General features: G+C 47.4%; 1 protein-coding gene across 1 annotated transcript in view; it reads right to left on the reverse strand.

Moving 5' to 3' along the window:
- Positions 1-22,500, reverse strand: part of LOC139761610 (protein O-mannosyl-transferase Tmtc3-like) — a 1,067,352-nt gene that overhangs the window by 295,161 nt on the left and 749,691 nt on the right. Inside the window, exons 6-9 of the mRNA XM_071685868.1 lie at positions 12,146-12,318; positions 10,957-11,115; positions 8,342-8,438; positions 609-758 (exon numbers count right to left, since the gene is read on the reverse strand). Of these exons, the coding sequence (XP_071541969.1) occupies positions 609-758; positions 8,342-8,438; positions 10,957-11,115; positions 12,146-12,318 (579 nt within the window). The remainder of the gene's footprint in view (positions 1-608; positions 759-8,341; positions 8,439-10,956; positions 11,116-12,145; positions 12,319-22,500) is intronic.

Consider the following 22,500-nt stretch of genomic DNA (forward strand, 5'->3'; position numbering starts at 1 on the left):
TATATATATATATATATATATCTGCTGGAGGACAGTGCATGATGGGAAGGACAGATAACACAAGACCTGATGGTCTATGACGAGGTTATATTATAGCAAAGACAAATATATATATATATATATATATATATATATATATATATATATATATATATATATATATATATCCCTGTAACAGCTAGGAGATCTAAATCTGAACATTAAAATAACCCTGTCAATAACATCCAAAGATGAACATTCAAAATAACGCTACAAACAACGTTTAGATCTAACCATCTTAAAACAACCCTGTTAATAATAACATTTAGAGATGAACATTTAAAATAACGCTACAAACAACGTTTAGATCTAACCATCTTAAAACAACCCTGTTAATAATAACATTTAGAGATGAACATTTAAAATAACGCTACAAACAACGTTTAGATCTAACCATCTTAAAACAACCCTGTTAATAATAACATTTAAAGCTGAACATTTAAAATAACGCTACAAACAACGTTTAGATCTAACCATCTTAAAACAACCTGTTAATAATAACATTAAAGCTGAACATTTAAAATAACGTACAAAAACGTCCCAGCTAACATCATAAACCCACTTAACACTGTTAGAACATCATTTAGGATGAAGCCGTGCGCTACCAGAAGGCAGAGGCCCATGGAAGGCATGTAGAGGACCCGCTCGGCCACCACGAAGCCCACGGGGAAGAAGAGGTTCGTCGCTGGCAGAAAGGGCAGCACCAGGAACGCCAGGGCCTGAGGGAGAGAAGAGAGAGGAGGAACCTCTGGTCAATATCAAACTTGCGACGCGATTTCTTGTATATGGGAAGGGGGAGCGTAGATGTACAGGGTAGAGGGAGGAGTAGATAAGGGTAGATAAAGGGGAGAGGTGGATGGTCTATGAGGAGGTTATCTGCTAGGGGACGGGGCATGGGAAGGACAGATAACACAAGACCTGATGGTCTATGACGAGGTTATCTGCTAGGGGACGGGGCATGGGAAGGACAGATAACACAAGACCTGATGGTCTATGACGAGGTTATCTGCTAGGGGACGGGGCATGGGAAGGACAGATAACACACAAGACCTGATGGTCTATGAGGAGGTTATCTGCTGGAGGACAGTACATGGGAAGGACAGATAACACACAAGACCTGATGGTCTATGACGAGGTTATCTGCTGGAGAACAGGGCATGGGAAGGACAGATAACACACAAGACCTGATGGTCTATGACGAGGTTATCTGCTGGAGGACAGTACATGGGAAGGACAGATAACACACAAGACCTGATGGTCTATGACGAGGTTATATTATAGGAAAGAGAAATAACAGGAAAATGATATACATAATGTAAGGTAAGGTCCCAGACCCAGCTGTGTGGGGGTAGAAGACCTCCCAAACCATCGTAAGGTATACGTAAGGTAAGGTAAGGTCCCAGACCCAGCTGTGTGGGGGGTAGAAGACCTCCCAAACCATCGTAAGGTATACGTAAGGTAAGGTAAGGTCCCAGACCCAGCTGTGTGGGGGGTAGAAGACCTCCCAAACCATCGTAAGGTATACGTAAGGTAAGGTAAGGTCCCAGACCCAGCTGTGTGGGGGGGGTAGAAGACCTCCCAAACCATCGTTCACGTCAGGTAACTAGCTTAACAACCAACCACTTTACTGCCTCGTCATGGCCCGTCGAACCAACCAGGTGTAACAGTAAGGGATATAGACGTCAACACGCATGAGAAAAAAATAAAAATAAATATAAATTCCTGATATAAATCCCTTCGCCATTATCTACAAGACTCGAGATTACTCAATCAATCCCCAGCCGGCCCAGGACAGGGGGGGCCTGCGCACCCGGTGAGTGTCAGAGGCCGGGGTAGGGATTCACACAGCTAATTACACACATATACGTGGAAAGAGGTTTCCTGAGTGAAGACCACAAACCAGGGGGTCAGAGGACACTAATAGGTGGTGTGTGGGGCGTGGGCCGGTGGTGCCTCTGGCGAGAAGAAGAAGAAGAAGAAGAAGAAGAAGAAGAAGAAGAAGAAGAGAGAAGGAGAGAGAAAGAGAGAAGGTAAGGAGAAAAAGGAAAAACAAAAAATGAGGAAGTCAAGCCATGAAACTCTGGTCAAGGTTGAGAATGAGGATTACAGAGAAGGAGGAGAAGGAGGAGAGTGGTACATACAAGGCAGCTGCTGAGCATTAGTTACAAGTTTACCGACGGATGGCTGGGTGATCAATGAACCGATCACCATGACAAAGAGATTTTGTATTCAACAATGGTAAGGGGGGGGGTGAAAAGAAGAGGGGGGAGGGAGAGAGAGAGAGAGAGAGAGAGAGAGAGAGAGAGAGAGAAAAAAAAATATATATAATAAATATAGCCATTGACGTGTGGAAGTACAAATAATTGTTTAAAAGTCACTGAAGACTTCATTAACACGGTCTGGATGCGATTGAGAGAGAGAGAGAGAGAGAGAGAGAGAGAGAGAGAGAGAGAGAGAGAGAGAGAGAGAGAGAGAGAGAGAGAGAGAAACAACGGGAAGAACCGTTGGAATTTCGTAAAAGAGATTAAATGGAATATGAAAACACCAACAATATTAGCAAGAGAATTACATATATATATATATATATATATATATATATATATATATATATATATATATATATATATATATATATATATATATATATATATATTCACCCTCCACACACACACACAAGCTGTATGTGGCAAATGGTTCATCTAAACACACACTCCTGTCAACACGTAGTGGTTCATTTAACCTATCCCCCCCTCTCAACTCCTCCTACTGTGCCATTCAAACACAAACAATGGACAATGGCATTTTCTGAAGGAGTTACTGTACTAGTTTTCATGAAACAATTAATAATATATATATATATATATATATATATATATATATATATATATATATATATATATATATACTGTATATATATAATCTCTTCTCGGATTATCTTTCCCTTCAGTCCAATGGCTCAATCTCTAATGCCTTTGGGCCATTCAGGAAAAGGGCTTTGCATGACAGCCTGTGAATAAAAAAATAAACAAAAATTAATCTCCCTCCTTTTGACCCACCCTGAACCTTCGTCTCCAACCGAAAGGAGCGACACAGCGTCTCTTACTCCCCCTCCCTCCAACAGTTTGCTTTTGGTCCTGTGTGCCAAAGTGTACAAGGAAGGAGACATCTCTACCTTCACTTTCACTCCCTCTTCTCTCTCTCTCCATCTCTCTCTCTCTCTCTCTCTCTCTCTCTCTCTCTCTCTCTCTCTCTCTCTCCCCTACCCATAATGCCACGTCTGTTCCTCCCGCTAATAAAAGCCTCCACTGAGCGACTCTTGTTATTCCCTCGCCTTCTGATTTCGCCCTGCCCGTGACCTTAATACTGTCTCCTCCTCCTCCTCCCGTCTCTCTGGCGACGACTCGGGACAATAATGTTTGCCTGGGAAGCGCGGAAGAAGGGCGTCTGGTCTGCTGAGGGGATGTATCCCATCTCGTACTGTATTTTCTGAAGGCGTGTACCTCCCTCCCACCGCGCGCCCCCCCCGGAGCTCGCCAGTCAATGCTTGCTCGTCTGTTTTCCCTCCCTCCTTCAGTTTGGCCTCGACGAAGACCCTCCTCCACCTTCAATCTCGAGGGAGAGCACCAGGTGCTGGCCCCCCCCACTTCGAGGGGCACCCGTTCGAATCCATGACAGACCCCCGTGCCATGCCTTTGACTTCTGCTCTCCTCCCTAAAATTTAAGCCTTTCAGGTCTCTGACCGACCCCTCCAAACTCTCGTTTTCCCCAGACCATCAAGAGCCTCTGGGGGTCTTCTCTCTGATCATCGGGGATGGCCCGCGAGGAAGGAAGGAACCACGAGGTCCGTCTGTGATAAAAAAAACCCTTCCCCGACGTCGCTAATCCCCCCTGGTCATCCTCCTTCAGACATAACCTGGGCAGCATCGTATATCGTTGCCCTGGATCCGTCAAAGGCTTCTGCCTGCCAGAGACCCGACAGCAAAGGTTTCTGATCTCAAAGCTCATCCCACTTTCAACCCCCTCTTCTTCTTCTCTCTCTCTCTCTCTCTCTCTCTCTTATTCCATGTTTTCTCCATCTCGTCGGACCATTCCCGTAATTGGTGTCTCATCATATCCCTTCCCCACCCACCCCCCTTTTTTTTTTTAACCTCCTCTCCTCCATAACCTCTTCTCGAAGACCCTCCACCTTCATCCAATCAGCTCATTGAGTTGCTTCTTGCAATGCTCAACCTCTTTCCCATCCATCCTGTAACTGGTATTGTATCTTCCTTTAAAAGGCTTCCTCTGCCTCTCATTCCCTCACCATTCCTATATTTTCCATATTTAAATACAGATTGGCATACGATTTCCCAGTGGGGGCAAAACCCAAAATTTAACTGCAGTTCCATCACCAAACAATCTGTATCCAAGTTGGGAGAAAGAGGGTTTTTCACCACTGAGGAAGATAAAAACCCAACGCTGGTTTTAATCTTTTTGGCGTTGGTTTTAATCTTTTCTTTTTTCCTTCAATCATCCTTTCAAAATCCTCTTTTAAAATTTCTCGTCGCTTCCTCATTAAAATTTTTCTCCCCCCCCTCGCCCGGTCCAGTGGCTTCCACGCTGCGTCATGAACATCCTACCACAGCAGACGTCCGATCTATCCAATCCTACGAGCATCCTATCACGTCCGCCGCCACACACCATCCGTCGTCCTCAGTGAGCTGACGTGAGGCCAGGCCAAGACCCTCTTCCTTCGTCTGTCTTTGCATGGTATACCACCTCCCTCTGGCGTGAGGGTGGCGCCTGTATAACCCTTCACACACACTCCCTCCCTCTCTGGCCCATACGCTTGATCCAGTCCTCCCTCCCGTTCTCTCACTCGCCTCTGGCGATGTTCCTTCGGGGTTTTCCCCGATCTCAAGAGAGCCACGGCTGCCCTTGTGTGTCTCGACCATCAGCTTCGCTACCTTGTGGTTCGGTAGAACACTGTGTAAGCAAACAACGTGAGGATGGGGCGCGGCGGGTGACCCTTAACATGCCACTTTATCTTTCACAGCTCAACTTTTGGGCATTCTTTGCCTCCTCCTCCTCCTCCTCCTCCTCACACGTCTCCGAAGAGCTATGGTCCAATAGTCCCTTCTCAAAAAAGCCAAAACTTTAAACTTCCTAAAAACTCCATTAAGCCTCATGAAACATACACTAACTCACTACTATACATAGGAAATATATATCCATTTTGAAAAGAGAGAAAGGTTTAATCTTCCTACAGACTCCATTTTAAGCCTTACCAAACATATACTGACTCAATACAAATCCAGGGGAAATAACCAAAATATATCACAGACACAGACACTGTACACTAGCATTACATTATGTACAACAGTTACGAAAGTCATATCTATAAATCGATAGATGAATGAAGCAGAACAACGAGCAACATGAAGGGTTAATTAACGGCAGAGATGATTAACATTTCACATCTAAATGAAGCTAATTAGGATATGAAGGTCATATGATCATCATGTCTGATACAGGTAGAGAAGTCATTGAGTAAAACTATCCACAACGCAGAGAACTTAATAGTAACAGAGGCAAACCATTATAACAGACGCAGGCTGGTCAAGGTCCCGGACCAGTTTTAGACGGGTCGCGTTTCAGACCAGTCTCGTACTGGTCTTAAGACTGGTCATGTCTTATACTGGGTCTCAGACCGTAAGATAAGGTCATGTCTTCGTCAGTCATGTTTCAGACATGGTCCTACGAGGGGTCAAGTCAAGTCTTACAATTACCAACTTAAGTCTAGAATGAGTTCAACTTCCCAAACGCCTCTTCACTGCCTTCAATACAGCTGATATATATATATATATATATATATATATATATATATATATATATATATATATATATATATATATATATATATATATATATATATTTTATTTTTTTTTTATTATACTTTGTCGCTGTCTCCCGCGTTTGCGAGGTAGCGCAAGGAAACAGACGAAAGAAATGGCCCAACCCCCCCCATACACATGTATATACATACGTCCACACACGCAAATATACATACCTACACAGCTTTCCATGGTATATTCAAAGTTGTATGCCGTTTCTCCCGCCAATGGGGGGTAGCGTCAGGAACAGACGTGGAGATGGATTGGTTCGCTCACATCCACTCCCTCGCTGTCACTTGTAATGTTCCGAATCCACTGCCCTCTATCCACAACTAGGCCCCATAGACCTTTTCGTGAATCACTCCCGCCGCTTACTGTGGTCTAGAAAAGCCCACTGACAGCACGTCGTCCCCTGTATACCACACTGCTACAATTCACTTTATCCGCGCATGCTTTACACCCCCTTGCATGTTCAGACCCCGGACACTCACAAATTTCTGACTCCATCCTTCCATCTACAATTCGTTCACCCCTTCTTCTTGTCCCATCCACTTCTGACACGTATATCCCCTTTGACAACCTCTCCTCACTCATCCTCTCCGTAAGTCCAAACCACATCAGCACACCCTTTTCAACTCTATCCTACATAATACTCTTACAACCACATCTCTCTCACCCTATCATTTCTTGATTAATCCTCATTCCACCACATATTACCCTTAAGCAAATGAAAAAAAAAAAAATCTATTACATTCACTCTCTTCCACATATTCTCATCTTTTGCCAAAGTCTCGCATCCATACAAAACCGTCGTTCTCCTACAACTTCAAGCCTGCCCACTTCTAATATCCTAAACAGTGACCTTTCTTTCCACATATTCCTCAGTAAGTCTAAGACCTTCGCACCCTTAACTACCCTATGACTCACTTCAGCTCCCATGGCTCTATTTGCTGACACATTCACTCCCAGGTTATCTAATTATAACATTTTAAAGCATGCATATATATATATATATATATATATATATATATATATATATATATATATATATATATATATATATATATATATTTTTTTTTTTTTTTTTCTTCTCTTTTTTTATTATACTTTGTCGCTGTCTCCCGCGTTAACAAGGTAGCGCAAGGAAACAGACGAAAGAATGGCCCAACCCACCCACATACACATGCACATATACATGCTGCCTTCATCCATTCCCGCCGCCACCCCGCCACACATGATATATATATATATATATATACATATATATATATATATATATATATATATATATATATATATATATATATATATATATATATATATATATGTATATACATATATAAGGCACGTTAATACTAAGCAAGGAGAGCATGCGATACTATTAAACCTCCCAGTTAAGTCCGACTCCAAAGCTGGTAATTGTACAACTGTGTATGAATCACCAGGCAAGGAGAGCAGGCGAAACTATTACATCTCCCATTTAAGCCCGACTCCTACAGCTGGTAATTCTATACCTGTGTGTGAACCCATGCCCAAGTTGATGGCACTTCCACACGTCTCAACACGGCCTGACGCGAATCGTGCTCGAAGATATCCAGTGAGGTGGAGGCTCAGACCTACCATCCCAAGGCCTACACGAGTCACTGTGTCTGTCATACCCTACACCATTACCACAAAAGGCGTAACCTTCCAAACCTTCCTTCTTAAGCACTCTACCATACGTCATTAACCTTTTCTTAGCCCCAAAAGCAAAGAAGATGATCCATAATTGTTCTGAAAACCCCCTTACTTCTTAAGTACTCTACCATACTTCATTAATCTTTGCCTAGACCCAAAAGCAAAGTAGATGGTCCATAATTGTTCTGAAAACCCCCCCAAGAGATGGTATCCATTCAATCTATGCCTTAGACGAGACACAAAGAAAGAAAGAAAGGACTCCCACGGAGACGAGCGACGCCAAGGGCCATGTGTGTATAGTGCGAGCTGGCGAGAACCTTACGAAGTCTTCGGGAGGGGAAGGGAAGGGGGTCTTCACCCCCACAGCCCATCCAGACACCAGGCTGCTGAATTCGGTCGTCGGTCGACCAAGCTCTTGGAGGCCGCAGACCCCCGAGGCCCACACAGCCCCCAGCAGCCTGGCCACGGACACGCAGAGAGGGAAGATACGAAGCAGTAAATGAAGAGCAGGAGATGGACAGAGCTTGTATGATCTCAGAACGACCTTCCATCGCCTGAAGAAGGGGTTCAAATTCTCTTCCCATAAGAGATTATCATCGGCCCTTGAAATGACCCTTAGGACCAGGTAGCTACTCGGCAAAAATCTAACCAACCCAAGACAAAAGAAACATGAAACACACTCCCACTGGACGTGGTCCAGAGCCGCAAACAGGAGGGAGGAGGAGGAGGAGGAGGAGGCGTGGAGGACTTACCATGATGATGATCTGGGCGTGGTGGCGCGGGGCGGCGAAGAGGCCGTGGTAGGAGAGTTTGACCAACGCGACCATCACAGCCACGGTCCCCAGGTTCCTGACGGAGGAAGAAGAACAGGAGGTGAGTGTGAGCCTAAGCCACGTTGCTGGCGCGCGTGGATACGTACGCCCACCCAACAGCCACACTGCCAGCTGGAGTTCAGGGGCGAGGTGACGACGCGAGTGGAGGAACGCACAAGCTCCAGCCGGAGATAATCATTAGTACACCATACACAGCAGACCCCGTCAACGGGGACGGCAAAACCTTCAACAATTGGTAGTTCCTCTTACATAACTAGAAGGGATGGTGTGTGTGTGTGTGTGTGTGTGTGTTACCGGATTCCGTCTCTTTGAAGTTATACACAGAGTCACCTATGGCAAGGCTACATCATCGTCAGTCGACGAGGGTCAAAGATACCTCTCGCTTCAAAGGAGAATATCCTGTCCCAGCTCCTGAGGGGAGCGCAGCCTTGGGAGATGCAGGAGGCCCGGAAAATGGGGTCGTTGGGAATTAAACTATATATATATATATATATATATATATATATATATATATATTAGTAAACGCTGGGAGCAGGTTTTCCCTAATGCATATGGAATTGAATACGACAGCATATTTAGAGTTCAATTCTATGTGCATAATATATATATATATATATATATATATATATATATATATATATATATATATATATATATATATATATATATATTCCCCTGTGTAAGAGCGCCTGTCAAGCCACATAAATCAAAAACTGTAAAAAACAGGATTCAATTCGTTCTATTTTTTTTTTTGCCTTCTGTCAATCACACGCGACGACCAATAAACTCTTTCATTCTCTTTCAATTCACGTGTATTCCTGCATATAGTGTGTGTGTGTGTGTGTGTGTGTGTGTGGAAAAAGGAGGGAGGGTGGGTGGGTGGTTACCGTGAACTCTTTCCTTTACGATCATGGCGCTCCCTTTAAGACCCGTAGGTACATAAGGCGACGGGTTGCTTATGGTGACGGTTCCCACTGAATATATCCCGCTTCACAAACAAAACAAAGAAATCGTATTCTCAGGGGAACTGGGATACCCACCTCGCTCCCTCCGACCGACCCACAACACTGGTGTGGGTTTTTTGGGGGGGGAAGAGGGAAGGACGATATCACTCCAGGAGACGTGTGTGTGTCTCTCTTTCGACCCCCAAACTACGCGTGAATCGTAACTGCAAAACCACCTGGTTATCTTCATAGTCAAGTTTTCCAAGAGCTAAATGGAAGGATGAATGACACAGAAATAAGAAAAAACAATAAATAAAGATCTTAAAAGTTTGAGTGAGTCCTGAAGATATTTTTTCCCCTCCCTTTTCTTTTTTCCTTTTTTTTTCTTTTCTTTCATAGAAGATCACCTCCGTTAGGATATATCTTGCCTCTGGGGGAATCTGTACAGCCCCTGGGGGAGTCTGCGGTGCCCCAGGGCACTCTGTGGAGTCCCGGTAGAGTCTGTGAAACCCCCCTGGGGGAGTCTGTGAAACCACTGGGGGAGTCTGGAGGGCCCCTGGGGAGTTTGTGAAGTGTCCTGGAGAGCCTGTGGAACCCAAGGGGAGGTAAGTGTTGTGCTTGTGAAGTCTGAAATGACGTTGGAACCTCAGGGGAGTCTGTGGAGCCCCATGGGAGTGTCTGTGGCGTGTTTGTGGAGTCTGTGGTGCATCAGGGGAATATCTGTGGTGTGTTTGTTGAGTCTGTGAAGCCCCAGGGGAATCTGTGGTATGTCTGTATACCCTTAGTGGAATCAACAGGTGCCTTCTTAGAGAGTCTGTGGTTTGTCTGTGTACCCCCAGTGGAGTCAATGGGACCCCAGGGTAGTCTGTGAAGCCCCAGGGGAATCTGTGGTGTGTTTGTGTACCTCAGTGGAATATATGGGACCCCAGGGGAGTCTGTGATGTGTCTGTGTCCCCCAATGGAGTCTATGGGACCCCAGGGGAGTCTGTGATGTGTCTGTGTCCCCCAGTGGAGTCTATGGGACCCCAGGGGAATCTGTGAAGCCCTAGGGGAACCTGTGGTGTGCCTATGTACCCCAAGTGAAGTCTATATGAGGCCCCAGTGGTGTCTGCGAAGCCATAAGGAAGTCTGTGGAACCCCAGGGGAATCTGTGGTGTGTCTGTGTACCCCCAGAGGAATCTATGGGACCCCAGGGGAGTCTGTGAAGCCCCATGGGATCTGTGGTGTGTCTGTGTACCCCCAGTGGAATCTATGGGACCCCAGGGGAGTCTGTGAAGCCCCATGGGATCTGTGGTGTGTCTGTGTACCCCCAGTGGAATCTATGGGACCCCAGGGGAGTCTGTGAAGCCCCATGGGATCTGTGGTGTGTCTGTGTACCCCCAGTAGAGTCTATGGGACCCCAGGGGAGTCTGTGAAACCCCAGGGGAATCTGTGGTGTGTCTGTGTCCCCCCAGTGGAGTCTGTGGGACCCCTGGCGAGTCTTCGATGCCCCCCAGGGGAGTCTGTGGCGCGCGCCAGAGCCTCTCCACAGCCTAACAGACAGACCCATCAGAGAGTCTTGTGTGGCGCACCCTGTGGGGCGGCACTCACCTGATGTCTGTGAGGCCCTCGACGAGCGGGATGGTGCCCATGGTCCAGTCACAGCACAGGGAGGAAGGCAGCAGGAGGAGGCCCGCGTTCACACTCAGGAGGTAGTTGTAGGTCAACTGCCTTGTCGGGGTTGGGGCCACGCTGGCGGGGTTGTCGAACCTGTGGAGGAGGAGGAGGAGGAGGATGAGCGCTCTGGTGAGGGAGGTGTGGCGGTGGTAGGTGTCACAAGGGAGGCGTGTGTGTGTGGGGGTGTGGCACGCGATGATGGTGGGGGTGTGTGAGAGAGAGATGGTGGTGGTGATGGTGGCAGAAGATCGTGGGGGAGGGAAGGGTGTCACAAGGGGGTGTGGCGGTGGCCGGTGTCACAAGGGGGGTGTTGTGTGTGTGTGGGGTGTGTGACACGCGACGATGGTGGGGGTGTGTGTGAGAGAAAGGGGGTTGTGGTGGTGATGGTGGCAGAAGATCGTGGGGGAGGGAAGGGTGTCACAAGGGGGTGTGGCGGTGGCAGGTGTCACAAGGGGGGTATTGTGTGTGTGGGGTGTGTGGCACGCGACGATGGGGGTGTGTGTGTGAGAGAGAGAGAAGGGGGGTGGTGGTGGTGATGGTGGCAGAAGATCGTGGGGGAGGGAAGGGTGTCACAAGGGGGTGTGGCGGTGGCAGGTGTCACAAGGGGGGTGTTGTGTGTGTGGGGGGTGTGGCACGCGACGATGGGGGAGTGTGATGGTGGTGGTGATGGTGGCAGAAGATCGTGGGGGAGGGAAGGGTGTCACAAATGGGTGTTAGGTGTGTGTGTGGGGTGTGACACGCGACGATGGGGGTGTGTGTGAGAAAGAGAGAGAGAGAGAGAGAGAGAGAGAGAGAGAGAGAGAGAGAGAGAGAGAGAGAGAGAGAGAGAGAGAGAGAGAGAGAGAGAGAGAGTGTGGGAGTAAACATACAGGGGGACTCGTCGTCTCTCAGTGGAGACAAAGGTCATGGCAGGGTTGTCCTCCTCATCTCAACAGACGTGTTCATTAAACTGACTGATGATGTTAACAAAAATGTAAAAAAAAAATCAAGTGTCTAGTTAGGGATGAAGCGCGAAGGATATAGATTTAGACATCAATTAAACCACAGTCACTGGTCATGCATGAGAACCAACATGTGTGTGTGTGTGTGTGTGTGTGTGTGTGTGTGTGTGTGTGTGACTGACCTGGTGAAGACGGGGAGCTGCGCCCCCATGACGTGTACTCTGGCCAGCATGAGACCCAAGGTGGTGGCCACCAGGACGAAGACCCGGGGTGCCATGTCTGCCAACCAGGGAGGGACAGACCCCTTCCCCGACACCACTCCTTCGCCGAACTGGACCAGCTCCCACCCGCGCACCTGCACGTCAGGGAGGGAGGGAAGAGAAAGGAGTATATCATTAGTCGACCTAGGACACCTTTTATGACACTCGATCCACGGCTACTTTTCGACCCATCCACTCAAATTATAACTCCATCTCTCACTATGAGTGACATGTACATCTCTTCGACCCATTCACTCAAATTATAACTCCATCTCTCACTATAAATGACATGTACATCTCTTTCGACCCATCCACTCAAATTATAACTCCATCTCTCACTCACTATAAGTGACAGGTACATCTCTTTGACCCATCCACTCAAATTATAACTCCACCTTTCACTATAAGTGACATGTACATCTCTTTCGACCCATCCACTCAAATTATAACTCCATCTCTCACTATAAGTGACATGTACATCTTTTTGACCCATCCACTCAAATTATAACTCCATCTCTCACTATAAGGGGACATGTACATCATTTCGACCCATCCACTCAAATTATAACTCCATCTCTAACTATAAATGACACTGACATCTTTTTGACCCATCCACTCTAATTATAACTCCACCTTTCACTCACTACAAAGGACATGTACATCATTTCGACCCATCCACTCAAATTATAACTCCATCTCTCACTCACTATAAGTGACATGTACATCTCTTTGACCCATCCACTCAAATTATAACTCCATCTCTCACTATAAGGGGACATGTACATCTCTTTGACCCATCCACTCAAATTATAACTCCATCTCTCACTATAAGTGACATGTACATCTTTTCGACCCATCCACTCAAATTATAACTCCACCTTTCACTCACTACAAATGACATTTACATCATTTCGACCCATCCACTCAAATTATAACTCCATCTCTCACTATAAGTGACATGTACATCTCTTTGACCCATCCACTCAAATTATAACTCCACCTTTCACTCACTACAAATGACATTTACATCATTTCGACCCATCCACTCAAATTATAACTCCATCTCTCACTATGAGGGGACACTGACATCTTTCTGACCCATCCACTCAAATTATAACTCCACCTTTCACTCACCGTAAGTGACAATTACGTCTTTTCGACCCATCCACTCAAATTATAACTCCACTTCTAACTATATATGACATGTAATGACATGTACATCATAAGATATGGTTTAGGGGCAACAATAGAATGATTAATAATGTTGATGCTAAGACATGGAGATGGTTCGTAAGAGGCTAAGACCAATTCAACATGCTAACTACTCCTAATAACCATGTGTGTTAATGATACATATATGACTTAGTCGTCTACATATCAACTATTCATAATACTTATATGTACTTATACATATATGACTTAGTCGTCTACATATCTACTATTCATAATACTTATATGTACTTATACATATATGACTTAGTCGTCTACATATCAACTATTCATAATACTTATATGTACTTATACATATATGACTTAGTCGTCTACATATCAACTATTCATAATACCTGTATGTACTTATACATATATGACTTAGTCGTCTACATATCAACTATTCATAATACTTGTATGTACTTATACATATGTGACTTAGTCGTCTACATATCAACTATTCATAATACTTATATGTACTTATACATATATGACTTAGTCGTCTACATATTAACTATTCATAATACTTATATGTGCTTATACATATATGACTTAGTCGTCTACATATTAACTATTCATAATACTTGTATGTACTTATACATATATGACTTAGTCGTCTACATATCTACTATTCATAATACTTATATGTACTTATACATATATGACTTAGTCGTCTACATATCTACTATTCATAATACTTATATGTACTTATACATATATGACTTAGTCGTCTACATATTAACTATTCATAATACTTATATGTACTTATATGTGTTAATAATATATGATATAAGTAAGTAAGTAAATACGTTTTTATTAGTCAAATTGTAATACAAAATATATATTACTAACTATGTGCCCATCAGAGTACGTGTGACGTGTCTATCAGAGCAGTAGACGTGACCATCACAGTATGTGTAATGTGTCCATCAGAACAGCACATGTGCCCATCACAGTACGTGTTACGTGCCCATCAGAACAGCACATGTGCCCATCACAGTACATGTGATGTGCCCATCAGAACAGCACATGCGCCCATCACAGTACGTGTTACGTGCCCATCAGAACAGCACATGTGCCCATCACAGTACGTGTTATGTGCCCATCAGAACAGCACATGTGCCCATCACAGTACGTGTTACGTGCCCATCACAGTACGTGTTATGTGCCCATCAGAACAGCACATGCGCCCATCACAGTACGTGTTACGTGACCATCAGAACAGCACATGCGCCCATCACAGTACGTGTTACGTGCCCATCAGAACAGCACATGCGCCCATCACAGTACACGTTATGTGCCCATCAGAACAACACATGTGCCCATCACAGTACGTGTTACGTGCCCATCAGAACAGCACATGCGCCCATCACAGTACGTGTTACGTGCCCATCAGAACAGCACATGCGCCCATCACAGTACGCGTTACATGCCCATCAGAACAGCACATGCGTCTATATACCTTGTTCACCCTTAAATGGTTGCCATACGATACATATGACACACACACACACACACACACACACACAATAAACATTACGCAAATTCGAGCATGGCCGATCAATTACAACGACATTCCATTACTCATTAATCAGTTCATCACCCTCGCTAATCAGGCCCGTAATCCAGGGTGTCCACGCGCCTCGCGCTCTACAAACATGACCCAGTGCCAGTAATGCACCAGCTGTGAACAGCTCACGTAATCATGACCAGGGCACGAACGATGAAATGATGAATTAAGATGAGCAAAACACAACGGGTGATTAATAATATCTTATGCTTCTATACTCTCTCTCTCTCTCTCTCTCTCTCTCTCTCTCTCTCTCTCTCTCTCTCTCTCTCTCTCTCTCTCTCTCTCTATATATATATATATATATATATATATATATATATATATATATATATCTTTCTTTCAAACTATTCGCCATTTCTTGCGTTAGCAAGGTAGCGTTAAGAACAGAGGACTGGGCCTTTGAGGGAATATCCTCACCTAGCCCCCTTCTCTGTTCCTTCTTTTGGAAAATTAAAGAAAAATACAAGAGGGGAGGATTTCCAGCCCCCCGCTCCCTCCCCTTTTAGTCGCCTTCTACGACACGCAGGGAATACGTGGGAAGTATTCTTTCTCCCCTATCCCCAGGGAAAATATATATATATATATATATATATATATATATATATATATATATATATATATATATATATATATATATATATATATATATATATCTTTCAAACTATTCGCCATTTCTTGCGTTAGCAAGGTAGCGTTAAGAACAGAGGACTGGGCCTTTGAGGGAATATCCTCACCTGGCCCCCTTCTCTGTTCCTTCTTTTGGAAAATTAAAGAAAAAAAAAAAACAAGAGGGGAGGATTTCCAGCCCCCCGCTCCCTCCCCTTTTAGTCGCCTTCTACGACACGCAGGGAATACGTGGGAAGTATTCTTTCTCCCCTTATATATATATATATATATATATATATATATATATATATATATATATATATATATATATATATATATATACATATATATATATATATATATATATATATATATATATATATATATATATATACATATATATATATATATATATATATATATATACCTTATATATATGTAAGGTAGCGTCAAGAACAGATAAGTGCGTCTTCGATTGGGAAAATCCTCTCTTGGCTCCTTGCTCTGTTCCTCCTTCTTCTGGAGAGTAATACAGGAGGGGATGATTTCCCTACATCCGCTCCAGCTCCTCTTAGTCGCTTTCTACGACACGCAGGGAATACGTGGGCAGTATTCTTCCTCCCCTATTCCTAGGGATAATATATATATATATATATATATATATATATATATATATATATATATATATATATATATATATATATATATATTAAATTCCAGGGGCCATTATTTAACTCCAGTCATATTTAATCTATTTTTGGCCAAATACCAACATGAATTTAATATTACTGTGTTTTAACCCTATGGACACGACGCGTCGGTACGACATTTGAGCATGACAGTACGACCCTCAAGCACGAAGGTACGACCCTTGGGCACACCGGTACGACCTTAGAGCATGAGGTACGACCCTTGGGCACGACGGTACGACAGTTATCCACGAAGGTACGACTCTTGGGGTATGAGGGACCCCAGTCAGTCTCTTGACCTGACCACCACAATCCCAGGGTCGTGTCCAAAAAGGTCGTACCGTCGTGCGTTACGGTCGCACCATCGTGCTTAAGGGTCGTACCGTCAAAAACCCCAATGGTCGTACCGCCCTCCCCAAGTGGTGAATATGACATCTCTCTCTCATCACCTTCTTTCTCCTACTCTCTTCTCCTGTCTCTCTATCCTCTCTCTCTCTCTCTCTCTCTCTCTCTCTCTCTCTCTCTCTCTCTCTCTCTCTCTCTCTCTCTCATCACCTTCTTTCTCCTACTCTCTTCTCCTGTCTCTCTATCCTCTCGTTCTCTCTCTCGTTCTCTCTCTCTCTCTCTCTCTCTCTCTCTCTCTCTCTCTAGGGCAAGTGCAGTGCCAAAAGCACTCGGGAAGCCCCTTGCTCGCTTGTTGCACACCCAAGCCACACACGTTAAGCGTGTTGATAATCCAATACTTTCCATGGAATAAAGTGCCCCAGCCAAACACCGATGTCAACAATAAAGTAAAAAAAAAAAAAAATTCCGTGGAGTAAAGTGCCCGGCCGGATAACTGACAAGAACCGGTTACGACAGGAGGATATACACCGGCCCGACCGACCGACCGCACGGGCGGGCAAAGCCAGAAGCTCCTCCCGTGCGTGCGGGTTACCGCGCTGAACATGACTGAATCAAATTAATCAAGCCAGCTTTTAATTAACAGATGCCTCATCTTCATTTTTTCTCCGCGGCGGAACCCGACAAAACAGGTTTGGGTAATTAATCAATTTGCTATGGCTGCTCTCTCCCCGTGCAATCACTCTTCCGGACAAATATATGATGAAAGGCTGATGGCTTAAAGCGGTCTTTTGTTTCCAGCCTCTGCAAGCGGTGAGGAGGGAGGAGGAAGGAAGAACCCACTGGGCCTCGTTCATTTCTTCTTCTCGCATCGCCATTTCTCTCCTTCATGTCTTCCGTTTATCTGCCATTTCTCTATTTTGCCTGTCTCTGTTCACGATGTCCTCTTGTTTTTTCTTTTTCTTAACCTTTGACGATATAGAACGTAAGTTCTCTTTACTCGTCCTGCGTTGCTGGCTATACCTAACGTCTATCGGTTCGCTTGCGATGGATCGGACGCCAACACATCTATCTCTCTGTGGAGGCGCAATGCCTTGGACCAGCGCCCGTTCATGTCAGACTCACAACCTCCCCCAATTTCGAGGCTTCCCTCATATATACCGGAGGTCGGGAGATGTGTCTCCAGTGTATTCTTGACCTGCGAATGACGCCGGGTACGATGGAGGTGGACGTCCGGAGACATCCTCCTCTGTGTACAGGCCAAGGTCACCCCCGGTAATCCGCCAGGGGCGTGACTTAAGTTATCGGCTACCTGCAGGAGGAACCGGGGCTGTGTGTGTGTGTGGCTGGCCAGCTGGGGCTTGGCTGCTGCCAGACATGGAGATCCTCCAGCAGCCTCCCCGGGAGACCTACGTTGCCTTCTCGTGGACATAGCGCCGCCCACACAATGATGGCCAACACCTCGCCCACGCCACCCACGCCTCACCAGCACAGCAGTGAATGGACGCTACACCTCACTCAAGGAACACCACAACACCTCGACCACACCATGCAACACCCTGGACACACAGCCTCCCTCGCCAGCACACCTCCGCCCACTTACACTCGGTCAACCCTGAGAGAGACCTGGTCAGTCTTGCAGTGAGGGAGTCCCTCTGCATTGAGGGAGGGGGCGGCCAAGTCCCTCTGCATTGAGGGAGGAGGCGGCCAAGTCCCTCTGCATTGAGGGAGGAGGCGGCCAAGTCCCTCTGCATTGAGGGAGGAGGCGGCCAAGTCCCTCTGCATTGAGGGAGGGGGCGGCCAAGTCCCTCTGCATTGAGGGAGGAGGCGGCCAAGTCCCTCTGCATTGAGGGAGGAGGCGGCCAAGTCCCTCTGCATTGAGGGAGGAGGCGGCCAAGTCCCTCTGCATTGAGGGAGGGGGTGACCAAGTCCCTCTGCATTGAGGGAGGGGGCGGCCAAGTCCCTCAGCATTGAGGGAGGGGGCGAACCAAGTCCCTCTGCATTGAGGGAGGAGGCGGCCAAGTCCCTCTGCATTGAGGGAGGGGGTGACCAAGTCCCTCTGCATTGAGGGAGGGGGCGGCCAATTCCCTCAGCATTGAGGGAGGGGGCGAACCAAGTCCCTCTGCATTGAGGGAGGAGGCGGCCAAGTCCCTCTGCATTGAGGGAGGGGGACGACCAAGTCCCTCAGCATTGAGGGAGGGAGGCTACCAAGTTCCTTATGCATTGAGGGAGGGGGCGGCCAAGTCCCTCTGCATTGAGGAGGGGGCGAACCAAGTCCCTCTGCATTGAGGGAGGGGGTGACCAAGTCCCTCTGCATTGAGGGAGGGGGACGACCAAGTCCCTCAGCATTGAGGGAGGGGGCGAACCAAGTCCCTCAGCATTGAGGGAGGGGGGCTACCAAGTCCCTCAGCATTGAGGGAGGGGGACGACCAAGTCCCTCAGCATTGAGGGAGGGGGCGAACCAAGTCCCTCAGCATTGAGGGAGGGGGCGGCCAAGTCCCTCTGCATTGAGGGAGGGGGCGAACCAAGTCCCTCTGCATTGAGGGAGGGGGCGAACCAAGTCCCTCTGCATTGAGGGAGGGGACGACCAAGTCCCTCTGCATTGAGGGAGGGGGCGGCCAAGTCCCTCTGCATTGAGGGAGGAGGCGGCCAAGTCCCTCTGCATTGAGGGAGGAGGCGGCCAAGTCCCTCTGCATTGAGGGAGGGGGCGACCAAGTCCCTCAGCATTGAGGGAGGGGACGACCAAGTCCCTCAGCATTGAGGGGGGAAGGAGAGCCACTCATTCAGCACAAGAGGACTGGTCGGTCCATCTGCATAGCGATCCAGAGTCAGCCTGGACATATAGGGCCCGGCCGGCCTGCGTGAAGACGTGGCCAAGGGAGGAGAGAGAGAGAGAGAGAGAGAGAGAGAGAGAGAGAGAGAGAGAGAGAGAGAGAGAGAGAGAGAGAGAGAGCTCCACTTCAACACACAATCCAATTAAAGTCCTCACAACGAAGAGAGAGAGAGACCTCCTCTGAGGTATAGAGGGTCATATGACCAGATCCCCACGACCGACTCGACCTCCACCCACTTTCTCAGCCTCTCCTTTGCTCTCTCTCTCTCTCTCTCTCTCTCTCTCTCTCTCTCTCTCTCTCTCTCCCAGTCACCCACGTCTGGCTACCTCTCTCACTCACTCCCCTCCTCCCTTCCTCTAATTCTCTCTCTCTCTCTCTCTCTCTCTCTCTCTCTCTCTCTCTCTCTCTCTCTCTCTCTCTCTCTCTCCCAGTAACCCACGTCTGGCTACCTCTCTCACTCACTCCCCTCCTCCCTTCCTCTAATTCTCTCTCTCTCTCTCTCTCTCTCTCTCTCTCTCTCTCTCTCTCTCTCTCTCTCTCCCAGTCACCCACGTCTGGCTACCTCTCTCACTCACTCCCCTCCTCCCTTCCTCTAATTCTCTCTCTCTCTCTCTCTCTCTCTCTCTCTCTCTCTCTCTCTCTCTCTCTCTCTCTCTCTCTCTCTCCCTACCTCTAATCCCTCCCTCCCCTTCCCGTTATGCATTGTGTCACCTGCATCCTCTTTTTCCCTCTTCACCTCAGCAACTTCCATGACCTACACCTCCCCCCCTTTCCCCCGTTTCACATCAGCTTCCCCTTCCCTCCCTTTCCACGAAGGGGAGGGAGGGAAAGGGGAAGGTCCAGCTCGCACCCGGCAAAGCCCCTTCCTAGCTCCCTCCAGTAATCATTCCCTCCTCCTCCTCCTCCGTCTAGTATTCTCTTCGCCTGATGGCTGACTCTTGTCCTCCCTCCCCTTCGATGTTCTTTTCGATGTCTCAGACTACGTCACCAGCACCTCCTCCTCCTCCTCTTCTTCTTCTTCTTCCTCCTCCTCCTCCTCCTCCTCTTCTTCTTCCTCCTCCTCCTCCGTCTCGTATTCTCTTCGCCTGATGGCTGACTCTTGTCCTCCCTCCCCTTCGATGTTCTTTTCGATGTCTCAGACTACGTCACCAGCACCTTCTCCTCCTCCTCTTCTTCTTCTTCCTCCTCCTCCTCCTCCTCCTCCTCCTCCTCCTCCTCTTCCTCCTCCTCCTCCTCTTCTTCCTCCTCCTCCTCCTCTTCCTCACGTTAATTAGCATAGGGTCCCACACCGTCTCGTGAGGGGAGGCGGGGGGGCCCTACGTGCACGGCGGTCTGTGGCACACACACACACCCGTCTGTCTGTGTCTGTCTCGTCTTGTCTGTCTGTGTCTCCGTCTGTCTTCTGTCAGTGCGTTCCTGCTTCGTGTTGATTCATTATCATCATTCTCGACGGTACGACCCCTATGCAACGACGGTGCGACGCCTATGCAACGACGGTGCGACGCCTATGCAACGACGGTACGACCCCTATGCAACGACGGTGCGACGCCTATGCAACGACGGTGCGACCCCTATGCAACGATGGTACGACCCCTATGCAACGATGGTGCGACCCCTATGCAACGATGGTGCGACCCCTATGCAACGACGGTACGACCCCTATGCACGATAGTACGACCCCTAAGCACGATGGTACGTGCTCAGGTATCGTACCGTCGTACTCTCTCTCTCTCTCTCTCTCCACAGTCGGCTTCCACTCTGGGGAATACTACCCCTCTCCACTCCACTCCACCCCATGTGGTGGATGTGGTACAAAACACACACTTTGGAACATTTACATTGGAAAATTGGCTGGCCATGCGTCCACCCTGTTCGCAAAGTCCTTCTTCCAACCCATACCCTACACCCAGACACACACCCTCCACCCACACACCCACACATCCACACACACACACCCACCCACACACCCACACATCCACACACACACACCCACCCACACACCCACTCACACACACACACACCCACCCACACATCCACACACCCACTCACACACACACACACACACACACACACACCCAGACACACACCCTCCACCCACACCCTCACACACACACACCCACACATCCACTCACACACACACACACACACCTACACCTACACCCGCAGCTAACCCACTCCTCCTCCTTCCGCTGCTCTCTCTCTCTCTCTCTCTCTCTCTCTCTCTCTCTCTCTCTCTCTCTCTCTCTCATCCACCGCTTCTTTTATTCATAGATTTTCTGATGTTATTCGTATTTTTTCTTTTTCCTCCCTACGTGTAAAAATTGAAATTCGCCTCGTCCAGTCCAGAGTCTCTCTCTCTCTCTCTCTCTGCAGGCTGCCCACACCGTGGTGATGTCACCCCTCACCCCTTCCTCCTCTTTCTAACGGCCACCAGAGGCCGTGACATCAACGGTCCCGTGTCGCCGTTACATCATCGCTTCTGTGACATCGTCACCCTGAAACCACAGCTGTGGGGGTGGGGGGTGGGGGGGGGGCTCTTCCTGACATCACCACTCCGGCGTCGTCACCCACAGCCTTGACATCATCACCTCTCTCTGCCTCCCTCGGCCTGACGTCAGCTCGTGCATCACCCTCAGTCTCACGTCACCAGCACTCCAACACTTACAGGCTGACATCACCACCACTTACATGCTGACACTCCAACACTTACAGGCTGACATCACCACCACTTACAGCCTGACATCACCACCACGTACAGGCTGACACTCCATCACTTACAGGCTGACACTCCAACACTTACAGGCTGACACTCCAACACTTACAGGCTGACACTTCATCACTTACAGCCTGACACTCCGACACTTACAGCCTAACACTCCAACACTTACATGCTGACACTTCAACACTTACAGGCTGACATCACCACCACTTACAGGCTGACACTCCAACACTTACAGGCTGACACTCCGACACTTACAGGCTGACATCATCACCACTGACAGGCTGACACTCCAACACTTACAG

The sequence above is a fragment of the Panulirus ornatus genome, chromosome 41 (assembly GCF_036320965.1).
Source record: "Panulirus ornatus isolate Po-2019 chromosome 41, ASM3632096v1, whole genome shotgun sequence".
In the NCBI taxonomy this organism is placed as follows: domain Eukaryota; kingdom Metazoa; phylum Arthropoda; class Malacostraca; order Decapoda; family Palinuridae; genus Panulirus; species Panulirus ornatus.